Raw genomic sequence first — 13,985 nt, forward strand, 5'->3', positions numbered from 1 at the left:
GCTTCACAGTGCAATACGACCACTACACTGGCCGCACTCTAGCCAGCCTATTGCAGGGGGAAACCACTGTACCTGCAGGTAGGCAACCTCGGAGGCTGGCCCCACCATGTCGGCTGTCAATCATCCGCCGGGATATAAGCCACATCCGGCCCCTCGAGGTCAGTCACTCGGAGCTACAGCTAACTGCAGCAGAGACTTTTAGTGGAATAAAGGCTGTTGATCAGTCTTTAAGTTTTATGTCTGCTTTTCTGCACCACAATTTATTCCACTTAAATTCCCTGCTGCAGTTAGCTGTAGCTCCGAGTGACTGATCTCGAGGGGCCGGATGTGGCTTATCTCCCGGTGGATGATTGGCAGCCAACTGGGTGGTCCATTCAGGTCGGCTGATTGACAGTGGCCAGGTGTGGTCTTGTCCTCCAGTGCACTTCCTGTAGGTACACAGATTGCCCCCTGCAGTCGGTTCGTGGTGTATCACCACACATCCCCTGCCGTATTTCTCCAGCACAGTTGTGCTTTTCATGCCTTCCACATATAGCTTTATCAGTAAGTTTATAAAAATGAGGCTGAAACTGATATCCAAAGCAAAACAGTATTTGCATGTGATGTGGCCTATTGCTCAACAGGGTCAAAGCCTTGTGAATATAAATAAGGACATCCTGAGATATGTTCGGCTCATTCATCTCTTACACACATCCTGTGGCAAATTAATGTGCATTTTGTGTTGCCACAAAGATTCCACAGAAAACACAAGGAAATTATTGTAATTCCTGAAGGAGTTCATTCTTTACCAGAGAGGTAAGAATCAGCATGGAGGTTTGGTGGTGACGTCCGTGGTGGGATCTTTCCGGATGAAGAATTTTCAGAATCGGAATTTATAGGAGTGGGAGTGGGCCCACTGGCCCGTCGAGTCGGCTCTGCCATTCTGATCATGAGCTGATCCATCCACCCACTCAGCCCCACTCCCTGGCTTTCTCCCCGTAACCCTTGATACCTGTCAACCTCTGCCTTAAGTACACCTCCTGTGGCAATAAGTTCCACAGACTCGTGACTCTAAAGAAATCTTTCCACGTCTCTGTTTTAAATTGACTCCCTTTTATCCTAAAGTTGTGCCCTTTTGTCCTAGACTCCCCCAACATGAGGAAACATCCTTGCTACATCTACTCTGTCCAGGCCTTTCAGCCTTCAAAATAACTCCATGAGGTCCCCTCTTATCCTCTGTATTCCAACAAGTATAGTCCAAGGGCCGACAATTGTCCCTCATGTACTAACTATTCCTGGTATTATTCTAGTTAATCTTCTCTGAACCTTCTTCAATGCCAGCACATTTTTTTCTCAAACTGTACACAGTCCTCCAAGTGAACGTCACAATACTTATTGTTTTGCAGTAACATTACAGGTGTAAAAATCACTATAAATTACATTTGAAATAATTAAATTAGTGGAAAAAGAAGCAAAAGTAAGGCAGTGTCTGCGGTTCAATGGCCATTCAGGAATTTGATGGCAGAGGGTAAGAAACTGTTCCTGTACCACCAATTGTTCGTCTTCAGGCCCATGTACCTTTCTCCCAATAGTGACAGTGTGAAGAGGCCTGGGTGGTGGGGGTCCTTGAGGATAGAGGCTCCTTTCTTAAGACACCGCCTCTTGTAGATGACCTCAATAGAGTGAAGACTGATGCCCACGATGGCGTTGGCCGAGTTCACAGCTCTCTGTAGTCTTTTCCTGTCCTGTGCATTGTCACCTCCACACCAGATGGTGATGCAACCAGACAGAATGCTCTCCACAGTACATCTGCAGAAATATGCAAGAGTTTTTGGTGTCACACCAAATCTCCTCAAACTCCTTATGAAGTATAGCCGCTAGCGACCCTTCTTCATCATTGCATCGACATAGAGGCCCCAGGGCAGATCCTCTGAGATGTTGACACCAAGGAATTGCCTCCTGCAGTGATCCACAATTTCGTCCTCAGTCTCAATTGACTTATGTCATCTATAGCTGACAGCTTGATCCCAGAGACTTCCCAGTTGTACAAAGAGGATACACAAGCCAGCTTTGCGTCACCCAACCCAAATCATTACCATTTGTGAACAGTTTGCCCTGCTGTGAGGTTTCACAGATCAACTCTTTTTTTGCAATGGCAAACATGATTTCTATTGGCTTTCCTTCCTGAGAGCCAGGTCAGCTTTTGGCTTTGCTCCTGTAATCGATAACTTTTGCAAACCTTTCACAACATGTTCCAGGTCTAACCAGAGCCAATCACAGAGGTCTGGGCAGTTTGTTCACAACCTTCAGAAACAAATATAAAACTCTCCATCAGCCTCACTGGCATCTTTTAAACGTAGGGACAGGGACTGAGCAAAACACTGGTCCAAAGCGTCAACACAAAAAGTGCCTTCAATGCATTGGGATTCAGCGATTAATCAATAAATGAGAGGAGTTTAGTCTGCCAAGGCCAGTGAAGGGGTGAGAGTCTGTGAAAGAGGAAACGCCAAAGACTGAAGATGAACTGGAGAAAAGTATCTCTGCTCTTTTTAATCTGTGTCGCCATTAATGTCCAGGGGTCCAGGGTCCAGACAAAAGGTAAGCAGCTGTCACAGAAACCTGGTCCATTGCAAACACTCAGCACAGCTGAATTCATCCAAAGGGTGATCCTAGTCAGTGGAAGTTCAGTAAAATGCAGCTTCTGGGCACGTTTGCTGATTGTATGGTTAACATGAGGATACTGGAGCGAGAGGGTTGTAGCTGAGTGATAGCTGAAACATTCTTTGCATTCTTTAACTCCAGGGTCACTGTCCCTGATACCAGATGTTTAGTGGTGTATCAGCGCCATGTAACGAGGCAGTTAAATGCAACCATCTTCATCATTGTACAGAAAGCATTTTGCAGTGACACAAATCTATCTCAGGGTGATCTGTAAAGAGTTTTTTTGTGAAATCTCCTCTTTTGAAATATTTTTCTCTGTTTCACCGCAATTTTTGTGGTCTCAGAATTCTGGTCCACGAGACCTATCTTTCTACAGCATTCTTGATTGATTTTATGAACTGGAACTGTTCACTTTTCAACTTCAGCAATAATGTTACCATCAAAACTGAATTCTCTACTGCTCATTCATTCCTTGCCTGGGTTGGAAAATGGAATCACTTGAAATATTAAACGGAGTGGACGGTTCACCATTCTGCGGGAAGTCTGACACACCGAGGGGATTTTTGTTGTTTTCTCGGTAATCCTAGAAGCCTCAGAAAATTATTCCATGGATGCATTGGCAGTTTTTTGGAAAAATAATGCATTTGCTGAGGCAGATTTGTCCTTTAGTGCAGGATTTAGACAAGACCCTATATCTGCTCAGATCTAATCTGGAAGAGAGAGAGCAACACGCTCAGCGTAGCGGTTAGCGTGATGCTGTTACACCGCCAGCGGACAGAACTGGGATTTAAATCCCGTGCTGTCTATGAGGAGTTTGTACGTCCTCCCCGTGTCTGTGCGGGATTTCCCTGGGGGTTCCGGTTTCGTCCCATCGTTCAAAACGTTCCGGGGCTGTAGGTTAATTGGGTGACATGGGCCAAAATGGCCCGTTAAATTTAAATTTAAAATTTAAAGATTGAAATTTAAAAATAATTTCACAATGGAGAGGTGGTCAATGGCAACCAACTGTGTGGGGTTTGGACGGAGATTGTTGAGGGATGGGGAGGTTCATTCCAGTTGATGAGGAGTCCTTCAATTAATGACGGCATGTGGAAAGGATTGTCAATCATCCAGAAACCAGCTTTAGAGGCAACAGGTTCAAGGAAGCAAATCTCTCAAGGCCTGAAGGTCCTCAGTAAGGGCACGCATCATCTCTGGAGGTTAATTCAAGTGGTGACAGGAGCAATCGGGGCAAGAGGGAGTAAGCGAGGACTGGTGGATATCCACAATTCAGACGTGAAATATTGAGTGTTGGAAATGCTGTGAAATATTTTATTGCCTAGAGTAAAAAAATCTACTGGACAGAGAAATAAAAATGGCGTAGTGCGTAACACTGCTGCCAACTTTCGCTGGAGGGTCTCAGCGTCGAGGGCCTTTAGAATTTCTCCAGCTACCAACTTTCCTGCCGCCATCCCATCAGGAGATCAGTAGTGATGAGCTCACCCACAAAGGTGTCGTGACTTTGGTGGGTAGACACAGGAAGGAGGAGCAAATTGAAGTACTGGTGCAAAGCAGGCGCCTCAGCAAGGGGACAGACGTTGAATGGGCACCAACATTTGTGAGGAGCACCCACAGGAACTGACTGCTCTGAGGTCCTGTTTGAGCCGCTTCAGGCTCTATTAACCTGATCAAGGTCTCAGTAGACACCTTAAAAACAAAAGGACAGGGCCTGTTCTCCCCCACCCCATCCTTCCCCCTCTTCCTCTCTCCTCCCCTTCCTCCTCCCTCCCTCCTCTTCTCCCCCTCCCCTTCCTCCTCTCTTGCACTTCCTCCTCCCCATCCCCCTTCCTCCCCCTCCCTTCGCCCTTCCTCCCCCACCCTTCTCCTTCCTCCCCCACCCTTCCCCTTCCTCCCATCCCCTTCCCCTTCCTCCCCTCCCCGTTCCCCTTCCTTCCCCCTCCTCCCCCCCACCAAACACCTCTGTCTTCAGGTTCCTGCATGATTCTCAACATTCCTGACAAAGGGCGCGGGCCCAAACCACCAACAACCTTTCACTTCCTGTGGATTCTGTATGACCTGCTAAGTTTCTCCAGCATTATTGTCCACTGCTAAGAGCAGTCATTCTCGACCCTTTTCTGGCTGTGTCCCACTTAGGACTCTCCTCAAAGTTTATGGGCCCCCTTCCCTGTGAAGCAGTCGGAATCAGAATCAGGATTTATTGTCATGAACATGAAATTCAGTGTTTTGCGGCAGCGTCACAGTAGAAATGTATTCTAACCATCTTACGACATCACCATTAAAAGTAAAAATAATAGCACACGAAGACTAAGGCCGTGTCTTTGGTTCATTGATCATTCAGGAATCTGATGGCAGCGGCGAAGAAGCTGTCCTTGTGCCGCGGAGTGCTCGTCTTTAGGCTCCTGTACCCTTTCCCCAATGGTAGCAGAGTGAAGAGGGCATGGCCTGGGTGGTGGGGTCCTTGAGGATAGAGGCTGCTTTTTTAAGACACTGTCTGTTAACATCAAGCTCACATACAAATGCTACTATTGTTCAAATTACAAAAATAGTAACGTTAGGGATCTGCAGTTCGCAGACAAGACACTGAATTGTTTACAAAAAAGAGCACTAGTTTTAGACAATACAGGAAGCCTTTGGAGCAGATTTAAATATAAAAGACTTTCTGTGTTCTTTCCTCTCTGACTCCCACTGTTACTAAAGATGAGGCTCAACAACTAGCCCTGAAATAGTTCTTCCTTCTTGGTCATTACCTCATTGGAAGGAGTCACAGTAATGCTCGGAGGCAAATTCTGCAGCTCTTGTGCTGAGCGTTAAACCAGCATCCTGTGCCTTGTGCAGCGAGGTTTAGTAGGCAGTTGAAACTTTCGTTCCCGAAAGAGGGGCAGTTCAAGCAGCCAGGATTGTGTTCCGTGGAGCTGTGACAAGAGTAGCACAAGACTTGGGATTCTGCTGCTTCTGTTCATCAATGAATCAAAACACAAAGAGCATGGTATCTCTCCTAACTCCGAATAAAAAGGTTGCGTGCTCCAGAGACTGGCACAAAGAAATCTACATGGCAAGTCATTCCACTTAGGTTTTGACTGCTCTTTTGGGGAAAATCAAAGAACATGGGAAACTGTCTCAAAAAAGGAGCTGAGATGCTACTAGGCTGTCCTGGACATTATTTACCCTCAGTGGTAATTGACATATAATTTGGCCCTCATACACTCTTGTCTGTTGGACCTGGCTGTGGACGTTGGATTTCATACCAGTGTGTGAGCATTTTAAAAGCTGGTTATTGACTGTAAAGTATGTTGAAATTTAAATGTGTTTCCTTTTGAACATTACCAGACACTGGCTTTACTGCCTTGCGTGAGAATTTTAAATTAGAGACATGGCAAGGTAGCCGGCCTTTCCGGCCCTTGCTGCCCAAATGCACCCACGTGATCACCTCTGTACACCCTTGGAACGTGGGAGGAAACCAGAGCGCCCGGTGGAAACCCATGCGGACAAGGGGTGAATGTGTAGACTCCTCTCAGACAGCACCGGATTGGAACCCGGCTCGCTGTCACTGCAGGTGGAGTTGGGATGTCTTCAGTATGAACTGGCCACTGAGACCCGACCAGAGTGGGCCACATAACACAGGGTTTAGTGATATTCACCATCAGCTGGGGGAAAAAAAATTCAAAATCATTCGTGTAAACTTCCTTTTCAAGGCCTGTCAATAATATTATTCCAATGCATTGTTGTTGAAAACCAAGAAGAAATGGTTTAAAATCTGTGATGACTGATTTGTTAAGGCCTGATTAGTGTGTGCTAAATATGCCCAGCAATCTGCTCCCTTATTGAACTCATATGCATGTCAGTATTCAGTGTTAACCTACCCCTATGGAATATGATTGTCTGTGAAGGAGAACAATTATTCTCAGCTAGAACATCTTCTTTGCAAGCAATTAATTAACTGCTTGTTTTTGCTGGAAAGATCAAAATAATTATTTATCGTTCATTTTAAAAACCATGTTTTCATCAAAGAAAGTGAGGGTATTTTCTGTCCAGCCCTTCTTTCTGGAATTGTGCATGTCTTCTGGGACATATCCTGTGGTAATTTATTCTGCAAATAAAGAGACAGGATGTGGTCCGTTCCCAGCTGAAGTGTTTGGTACAAAGCGGATGCTGTTTCTGGACACAAAGCCCTGGTTAAAAGTCCTGCAATGGTGTCAAGGAGTTGCGCAAATCTAACAGGGGCTGTGGCCTGCCTTATATTCAGGAGTAAAACCACGATGCAGGTCAAAACAGCATACCTTATCGAGCAAAGATAATGGTACCTAACCAACGTTTCAGGCTGGAGCCCTTCATCAAGGATTGATGTTGGGGAGTAGGGCCAGGGGGAGGAGCACGGTCCCGAGGGCAGGAGGTAATAGGTGGATAATGGAGGGAGAGCACAGCAGCAAACAGGGTGGCTTCGTGGAAGGAGAGGGAAGAGGTGGAGTTGGAGGAAAGAAGCAGAGGGAAAGGGATGGGAGGGAGATTGGTGGGTAGGCTGGCAGGAACTGGAGAAGTTGATGTTAATGTCATCCAGTTGGAGAGTGCCCAGATGGAAAATTAAGTGTTGCTGCTCCAATGTATGGGTGGTCTTGGTGGGACAGTACATGAAACCAGAGCTGTACCTGGTGGTAGAGCTTTTCTCAAACCTCCCCCCCCCCCCCCACCCCCACTACCAGCATTTTGTTCAGGGGCCTGCCTCCATTTTGCTCAGACCTTGATGAATCTTTATCTTTGCTATACAAAGATAACATTCTTTGACCAGCTGAATTTTTACTTCAACCATGGCGCCTGCAGGCTGTTATGTTTTACTTCTGATATTCAGGAGTCTTGATTCAACTTTTTTTTTTCAGAAACAGTTAAACCATCCGCAACTCTCTCACATTTCACAAATTGGAACCTCGAACATCGATCACAAAACATAGAACATTACAGCACAGTACAGGCCCTTCAGACCTTGATGTTGTGACTACCTATTCAAGTTCAAGTTTATTATCATCTGATTGTACAAATATAACCCAACGAAACACCGTTCTCCGGTCCTCAGTGCAAAAACACGCAGACACACAACCAGACCTAACACACAGACAGACAAACAATACACATGCATTATATACAATATTAAAATAAATACATATCTTATTATTAAATAAATAGTTGAATCACACATGGTTTGTATGAGCAGTTCATCAGTTGTCAGTAGTTTCACTGCCCGTGGGAAGATGCTGTTTCTGTTCACCTATACCACACATTACCTACCTTTATTGTCTAAAATTAAGTATGATTTGAATCGGTGGAAAGATTTACCTATAACATTAATAGGATGTGTTAATTGTATTAAAATTAATATCTTTCCTTGAATTCAATATTTTTTTTTCCAATCTATTCCTTGCAAGATTCCTTAAAAAAAATTTTAAGACCTAAATGCTTTGGTGAGGAGATTTTTATGGAAAGATAAAACGGTAAGGGTGTCATTACAAAAATTAACCTGGAAGTATGCATTAGGAGGTTTGCAGCTTCCTAATTTTCAAAATTATTGTGAATCAGCACAGTTGACATTTATAGGATGTTTGAAATGGATAAACTTTTGATCTGGGCTAATATTGAATTATCTCAGATTGGCGAGCAGAAGCTGGATCAGCTTATTTATAAATGGGACTCTAAATTATTAAGTAAGTATAATTTACCTGTGTTGAAACATTTAATGGATTTATGGAGTAAAAAAAATGAAATTATAGGTACTCAAGGTAAAATTTCAGGAAAAACTCCTTTGTTTCAAAATAAGCTTTTACATTTGACACTTAATAATCAACTTTTGAAGTTGTGGGATCAGAATTGGTAGAAGATTGTTAAGAAGCAGGATATTTTGTTTAATTTCAAAGAATGAAAGAGAAATATGAAATATCTTCGGATGCTCTTTTTTTCTTTTTATTAAATTAAAGCCTTATCATTGGATAATTTTGGGCACACGTTACAGTTACCTGGACGGTCTAAATTTGAAATTTTACTTACTGATGGTGGCAAGAAATAATTTATATCTGAGATATATGCTTTATTACAGAATAAAATGCTTAAGCTGGATGTTTATAAATATAGATTAAATGGGAAAAAGATTTGGCTATCTATTTCTCAGGATGATTGGATGACTTCATGTGAGGATAGTGGGACTAAAATCAGTTATATTTAACCCCAGAGAAATTAAGGAAATATGTTTATTTCTTCAGATTTATGTTTTAGATGCCTTAATGAAGTTGGTTCCTTTTTACATTCTATTTGAGACGGTGAAACCTTTTTGGAATAGATTTAAGGAACTTTTAAAAGCTATTTTTAAATTGAAAATTCCACTTGATCCTTTTATTGGGTTATATGAAGAAATTGAGCTTGGAGTTAAAAATAAATAAATTTCAAATTGCTTTTTTAAGATTGGCCTTAGCTGTGACTAGAAAATGTTTGGCAATTACTGGGAAAAATTAGACTAATTTGAGTATTCAGCGATGGTATTTGGAGAGGAGATCTCGTATTCTGTTGGAAAAGATCATATATAATTTATGCAATAATTATTCCTTTTTTGTTAAAACTTGGAGCCCATATTTGGAATGTATGGGGTTGAATTATTAATTTTCTTCCCATGCATTTGATGGTGTTGCCTCTATCCAGGGCAAACAACTGATTGGGAGTTTGAAGTTATGTGATCTCCGCTTCTTTCTTTTCTTCTTTTCCTTTTGGGTTAGTTTAGAGGGGGGTGGGGAAGGGTGGGTGGGTTAGTGCAGGGGGATGGGGGGTTGTAGGGGGTATTATTTACAAAATTATCATGTATGTATTTTGTTTTTCCTTCAGTTGTATTTTTTTATTTTATGATTTACCATGATTAATAAATAAAAATTTCAAAAATTACCTATTCCGCAACAATCAATTTTTTCCCCACCTCACACCCATAATCCTCTACTTTTCTTACACCCATGTGCCTGTCCAAGAATCTTTTCAATGTCCCTTTTGTACCAGCTTCCACCACAACTCCTGGCAATGCATTCGAGATACCTACCACTCTCTGTGGTGGGTCTCCTGTGAACTTCCCTCCACTTGCTTTAAACCGATGTCCTCTGGTATTTGCTGGGGGAAAAGGTTTGGCCGTCCAATGCCTCATAATTTTATATACTTCTATTTGGTCATCTCCAATCCTACATCATTCCAAAGAGAAAACCCTTGGCTCTGTCAACCTTGCCTCGTAAAGCATTTAATATCAGCACAAAGTCAAAACTGTTCCGTTCTGGTATAAGAACGTCAGAAATTTGAGCACAAGTTGAACATCTAGCCCAGCCATTCTCAACAGGGGTCCTACGGCCACCCTGGTGGCCGCAGCACAATTAACTAAAAGTCTTGTTTCCTTTTCACCTCCCATCACATAAATATTTTTATGCTTTTTATGTAGTCAGGAGGAGAGAAGTACAGAAGGAACCAAAACTTGGCGGCTTCACAGGGAAGGGGGCCCCTAAACTTTGAGCTGAGTCCTAGCCATAAACAGGCTGAGAATGGTTGATCTAGCCCCTCGAACCTGCTCCATCAGCTGATCTAGCCATGGACTTAGCTCCACCTACCCGCCTGTTCCCCTTAACCCCGATACTTCAAGCATCTATCGATCTGTATCTTAGCACCAAACCACTTGTTTGAAATCTCCCAAAGAGAAGACATGGGCTGCCAAGGAGAGCTCAAAAAAACAAGATGTGTTTGTGATGCACAGCCCGAACCAGACACCACCCCCCTCCCCAATGTCTAATGATTATTATTAAGTTACAGGACATCCCACTGTAAAGTGATATTAGGTTTCCAGAAGTATTTCAAGATAATGATTAATCTTCATTGTTGTCTGCTCAGACCTCAGAGAAAGGGCTATTGAGATATTCTCAATAATAACCCAGAATTGTAGCTCAAACTTGAAACGTTGGTTATTGATGTACCATCAATAATTCACAAAAGGCTTTTAACAGCTAAAGACCAGAACACTATCAAACAAGCTTCCACCTCCTTGACTGGTCAGAGCAATTGGAAAGGGGTAGCCTGCAAGGGGCTGTGGGTAGGATCGGTCTCAGGAGGCAAGTCCAGTCGGTAGCAGCCAATCACGATGTAACAGTAATTTACCACATTCACCTCTTCTTTTTGGGAAGAATCCTGTGGGTTGAGAATAAAAGAGAGTGAAACATATACATACTTAACAGATTAAATCTATTGGAGTCTCCTCTGACACAGCAAGCGACGTGGCAAAGATTCGGTGGTGGGGGGGCGGCTACCAGAATGTCATGATCAGGTTGAGAGGTTGGCCTGTTAACAGATCGCTGAGGGGCGGGAACAGATGGGGGTGTAAGGGGGTGTGGTGCTGCTATATCATTGGTAGCAAAAATAGCTTGGGGTAAGGGACGGACAGCTGCAGGTTCGGGGAACCCCAGGGTTGGAGTGGGTGAGATTGTATGTGGAAAGTCAATGGTGGCTGGGTGGGATCCCGATGGTGCCAGGTCTCAGATCAAAACCGTGACTTCTCAACCATAGGGAAAGCAATACTGGGGGTTGGCGTGGAGGAGGAGGAGGACCTTCTCGATCAGTGGGTCAGTCTTAGATTGCCTGACATGCTGGCGGAACAGGACAGGTCCCAGTGAGGTAAACCAGGTGGGCAGTGTAGTCCCTGAAGCAGACTTCCAAGGGAAGGTAAACATCCGTTGATGAGGCTTGCTGTTGGTGGCTGTACATAAAAGTGACCGAACAGAGTGAAGTGCATCTGAGAGGATTTCTTGCCAATGGGAGACATGGAGACCCTGAGACCTCAGAGGCAAGAGGATGGTCTTCCCTTTCCACTTGCCCATTTCCCCCTGAGATTGAAGCTGGTGGTCCTGTTCATGGTAATGCCCCTTGACCAGCAGGTACTGCCGCTGCTCGTCGCTCATGAATGATGTCCTCCCAGTTGATGTGGTTGAAGCCAGGGTACCTAAAGAACGCAAAGATACTACGGAGGGCCTTGATAACAGTGGCCATGGTAATGTCAGGGCATGGGACGGCATAGGGGAAATGGAATATTCAGCGATAACAGTCTTTCTGGTTGGAGGAGGGGAGGGGATCCTTGAAGTCGATGCTGAAGAACTCAAAGGGGTGCATAGCCTTGTCTGGCTGGTAGAATTGTGGCTTGCATTCAGTAATTTCTAGTCATTGTCTGAACCTCCTCGATGGAGTAATGTAGATTCTGAGATTTGACAAAATGGAAAAACATGGTAACTCCAGGATGACAGAGATTATTGTGAAGAGTCTAGTTTGTTCATTTGAAGACTAGCACAGGTTTCATGAGATAGAGTGTCCGGGGGCTCATTAGTTTGCCAGGGCTGTAGAGGATATCTTAGTTGTAAGTACACAGTTCGATTCTACACCTGAGGATTTTATCATCTTTGATTTTGTCCCTTTGTTTATTATTAAACATGAATGCGACCGCTCGCTGGTCTGTTTCTCAGCGAGGTAGTGCCTCCAGTGGTGTACAGCTTCCACGATAGCCTGGGCCTCCTTCTCGACAGAGGAGTAGTTAATCTCAGGGCCTTGGAATGTATGTGAGGAAAAAGAGACAATTGAAAGTAGCCCCAGAGCGAAGTCAGACGCATTGCTCTCCACTTGGAAGGGTGTTGATTCGTCTATGGCATACATGGTTGCCTTGGTGATGTCATCCTTAACCCATACGAATGCCTTTTGGGCTTCTCTTGTTAGGGGAAACTAGGAGAAATGTTGTGGCTTTGACCAGTGGCTGAATATTGTCCGCATATTTGGGGACCCAATGAGCGTAGTTAGAGAAGAAGTTCAATGCTTTTAGGGTATGCGAGAGGGCCAGCTCCATCAACAGATACATGCGGTCAGGGTCAGGACCAATGATTCCGTTCTCAACACCGCAGCTAAGGATGGCCAGTTGTGCTGTTCGGAAAACATATTTGCCCTTGTTATAAGTCAGGTTCACGTATTTCGCTGCTCACAGGAACTTGTTGAGATTAGCATCATGGTCCTACAGATCATGGTCACAAATGGTAACATTATCAAGATAGGGAAAAGCGATCTGTAGATTGTAGCGGTACACCATGAGATCCATTTCCCGTTGGAAAGCAGACACCCCATTTGTGATGCCGAAAGGGATGTGGAGGAACTGGTAGAGGTGGCCATCTGCCTCGAATGCCATATACTGGCAGTCCTCTGGGAGGATCAGGAGCTGGTGCTAGGCCAACTTCAGGTTGATGGTGGAAAACACCCAATATTGTGCAATCTGGTTGACCATATCAGATATGTGCATCGAGCTGTGAATACCGGTTGATAGTCTGGCTATGGTCAATTACCATCCTATTCTTCTCCCCGTTCATGACCATGACAACCTTGGCTCTCCACGAACTGTTACTGGCTCCATCATGGATCAGGCGAGATCATGCAGTGCCTCCCTCCTGATTCAGTGTGATGGATGCCAGCATGGATTCAGTGTCTGAGACTGTTATGTGCTCCTGCTCCCAAAATGGACGGCCTCGGCCCCAAGATGGGTGGCCTTGACCCTCACATGATCTCGAATGCCTGGGAGGATGGTGTTTGCCGTGCAATCCAAAATGGCACCTCCCATGATTCACACATGGTGTTGCTGGAGTGCAGGCAAGATGGCGTAATTGCGATGCCAGTGAATGGCCACATGCGGCACTAATGGATCTCACAGGTGGTATAGATGGGCAAACTTTGGCACAATGCCCCTTTTTATAGCACCAGGAGCAAACTTCATCCTTGGCAGGGCACCATTTCCTTGGGTGCGTGCCCTGCCCACAAAAGTAACAACTAGAGAGGTTGCCCGCGACAGCGGCCGAAGTCAGGTGTATGGGACCATTCATTCACTGGGTGGGATGATGCCCCATCCCAGGATAGTGGCACCCACGACAACCAAGCAGGTGAGTAGTCATTGGAGTTCTGGAGGTCCACCTCCAGTATCTCTGTAAGCTCGACCACCCTCCTCAAATTGAGTGCCTTTTGCTCCAGTAATCGCTGGTGTATGTACCCGGAGCGGAGGCAGGCAACATGGGTGTCTCTAATAAGGTCCTCAGCACTCTGGGCAGTCGCAGGCTCAGTACAGGATCTGGAAGGCCCATAGGAACTCAGCGCTAGATCCCCAGGGCATTGCTTTCTGTGGCCAGAGGTGCCTGGCATAGACCTCATTAACCTTTGGGTGATACTGGGCCTTGATGATCTCCATTGCTGCCTGGTGTCACTGATCATGGGAAAAGCCAGGGGTCTGGCCCACAAGAGGAGCAGTCTCAGGAGATCTGTGTCCGTGGTGATGT

General features: G+C 44.8%; 1 protein-coding gene across 2 annotated transcripts in view; it reads left to right on the plus strand.

Annotated features, from left to right (window-relative positions):
* Positions 1 to 2,307: 2,307 nt before the first annotated feature.
* lipca (lipase, hepatic a) overlaps positions 2,308 to 13,985 on the plus strand; it is a 95,688-nt gene continuing 84,010 nt past the window's right edge. The window contains exon 1 of one of the 2 annotated variants that reach the window (XM_069911154.1): positions 2,308 to 2,577. In XM_069911154.1, coding sequence (XP_069767255.1) covers positions 2,499 to 2,577 — 79 coding nt within the window. In that variant the 5' untranslated portion in view covers positions 2,308 to 2,498. The remainder of the gene's footprint in view (positions 2,578 to 13,985) is intronic. The other variant, XM_069911153.1, reaches the window with a different exon arrangement.

This window comes from Narcine bancroftii, chromosome 14, assembly GCF_036971445.1.
Source record: "Narcine bancroftii isolate sNarBan1 chromosome 14, sNarBan1.hap1, whole genome shotgun sequence".
In the NCBI taxonomy this organism is placed as follows: Eukaryota; Metazoa; Chordata; class Chondrichthyes; order Torpediniformes; family Narcinidae; genus Narcine; species Narcine bancroftii.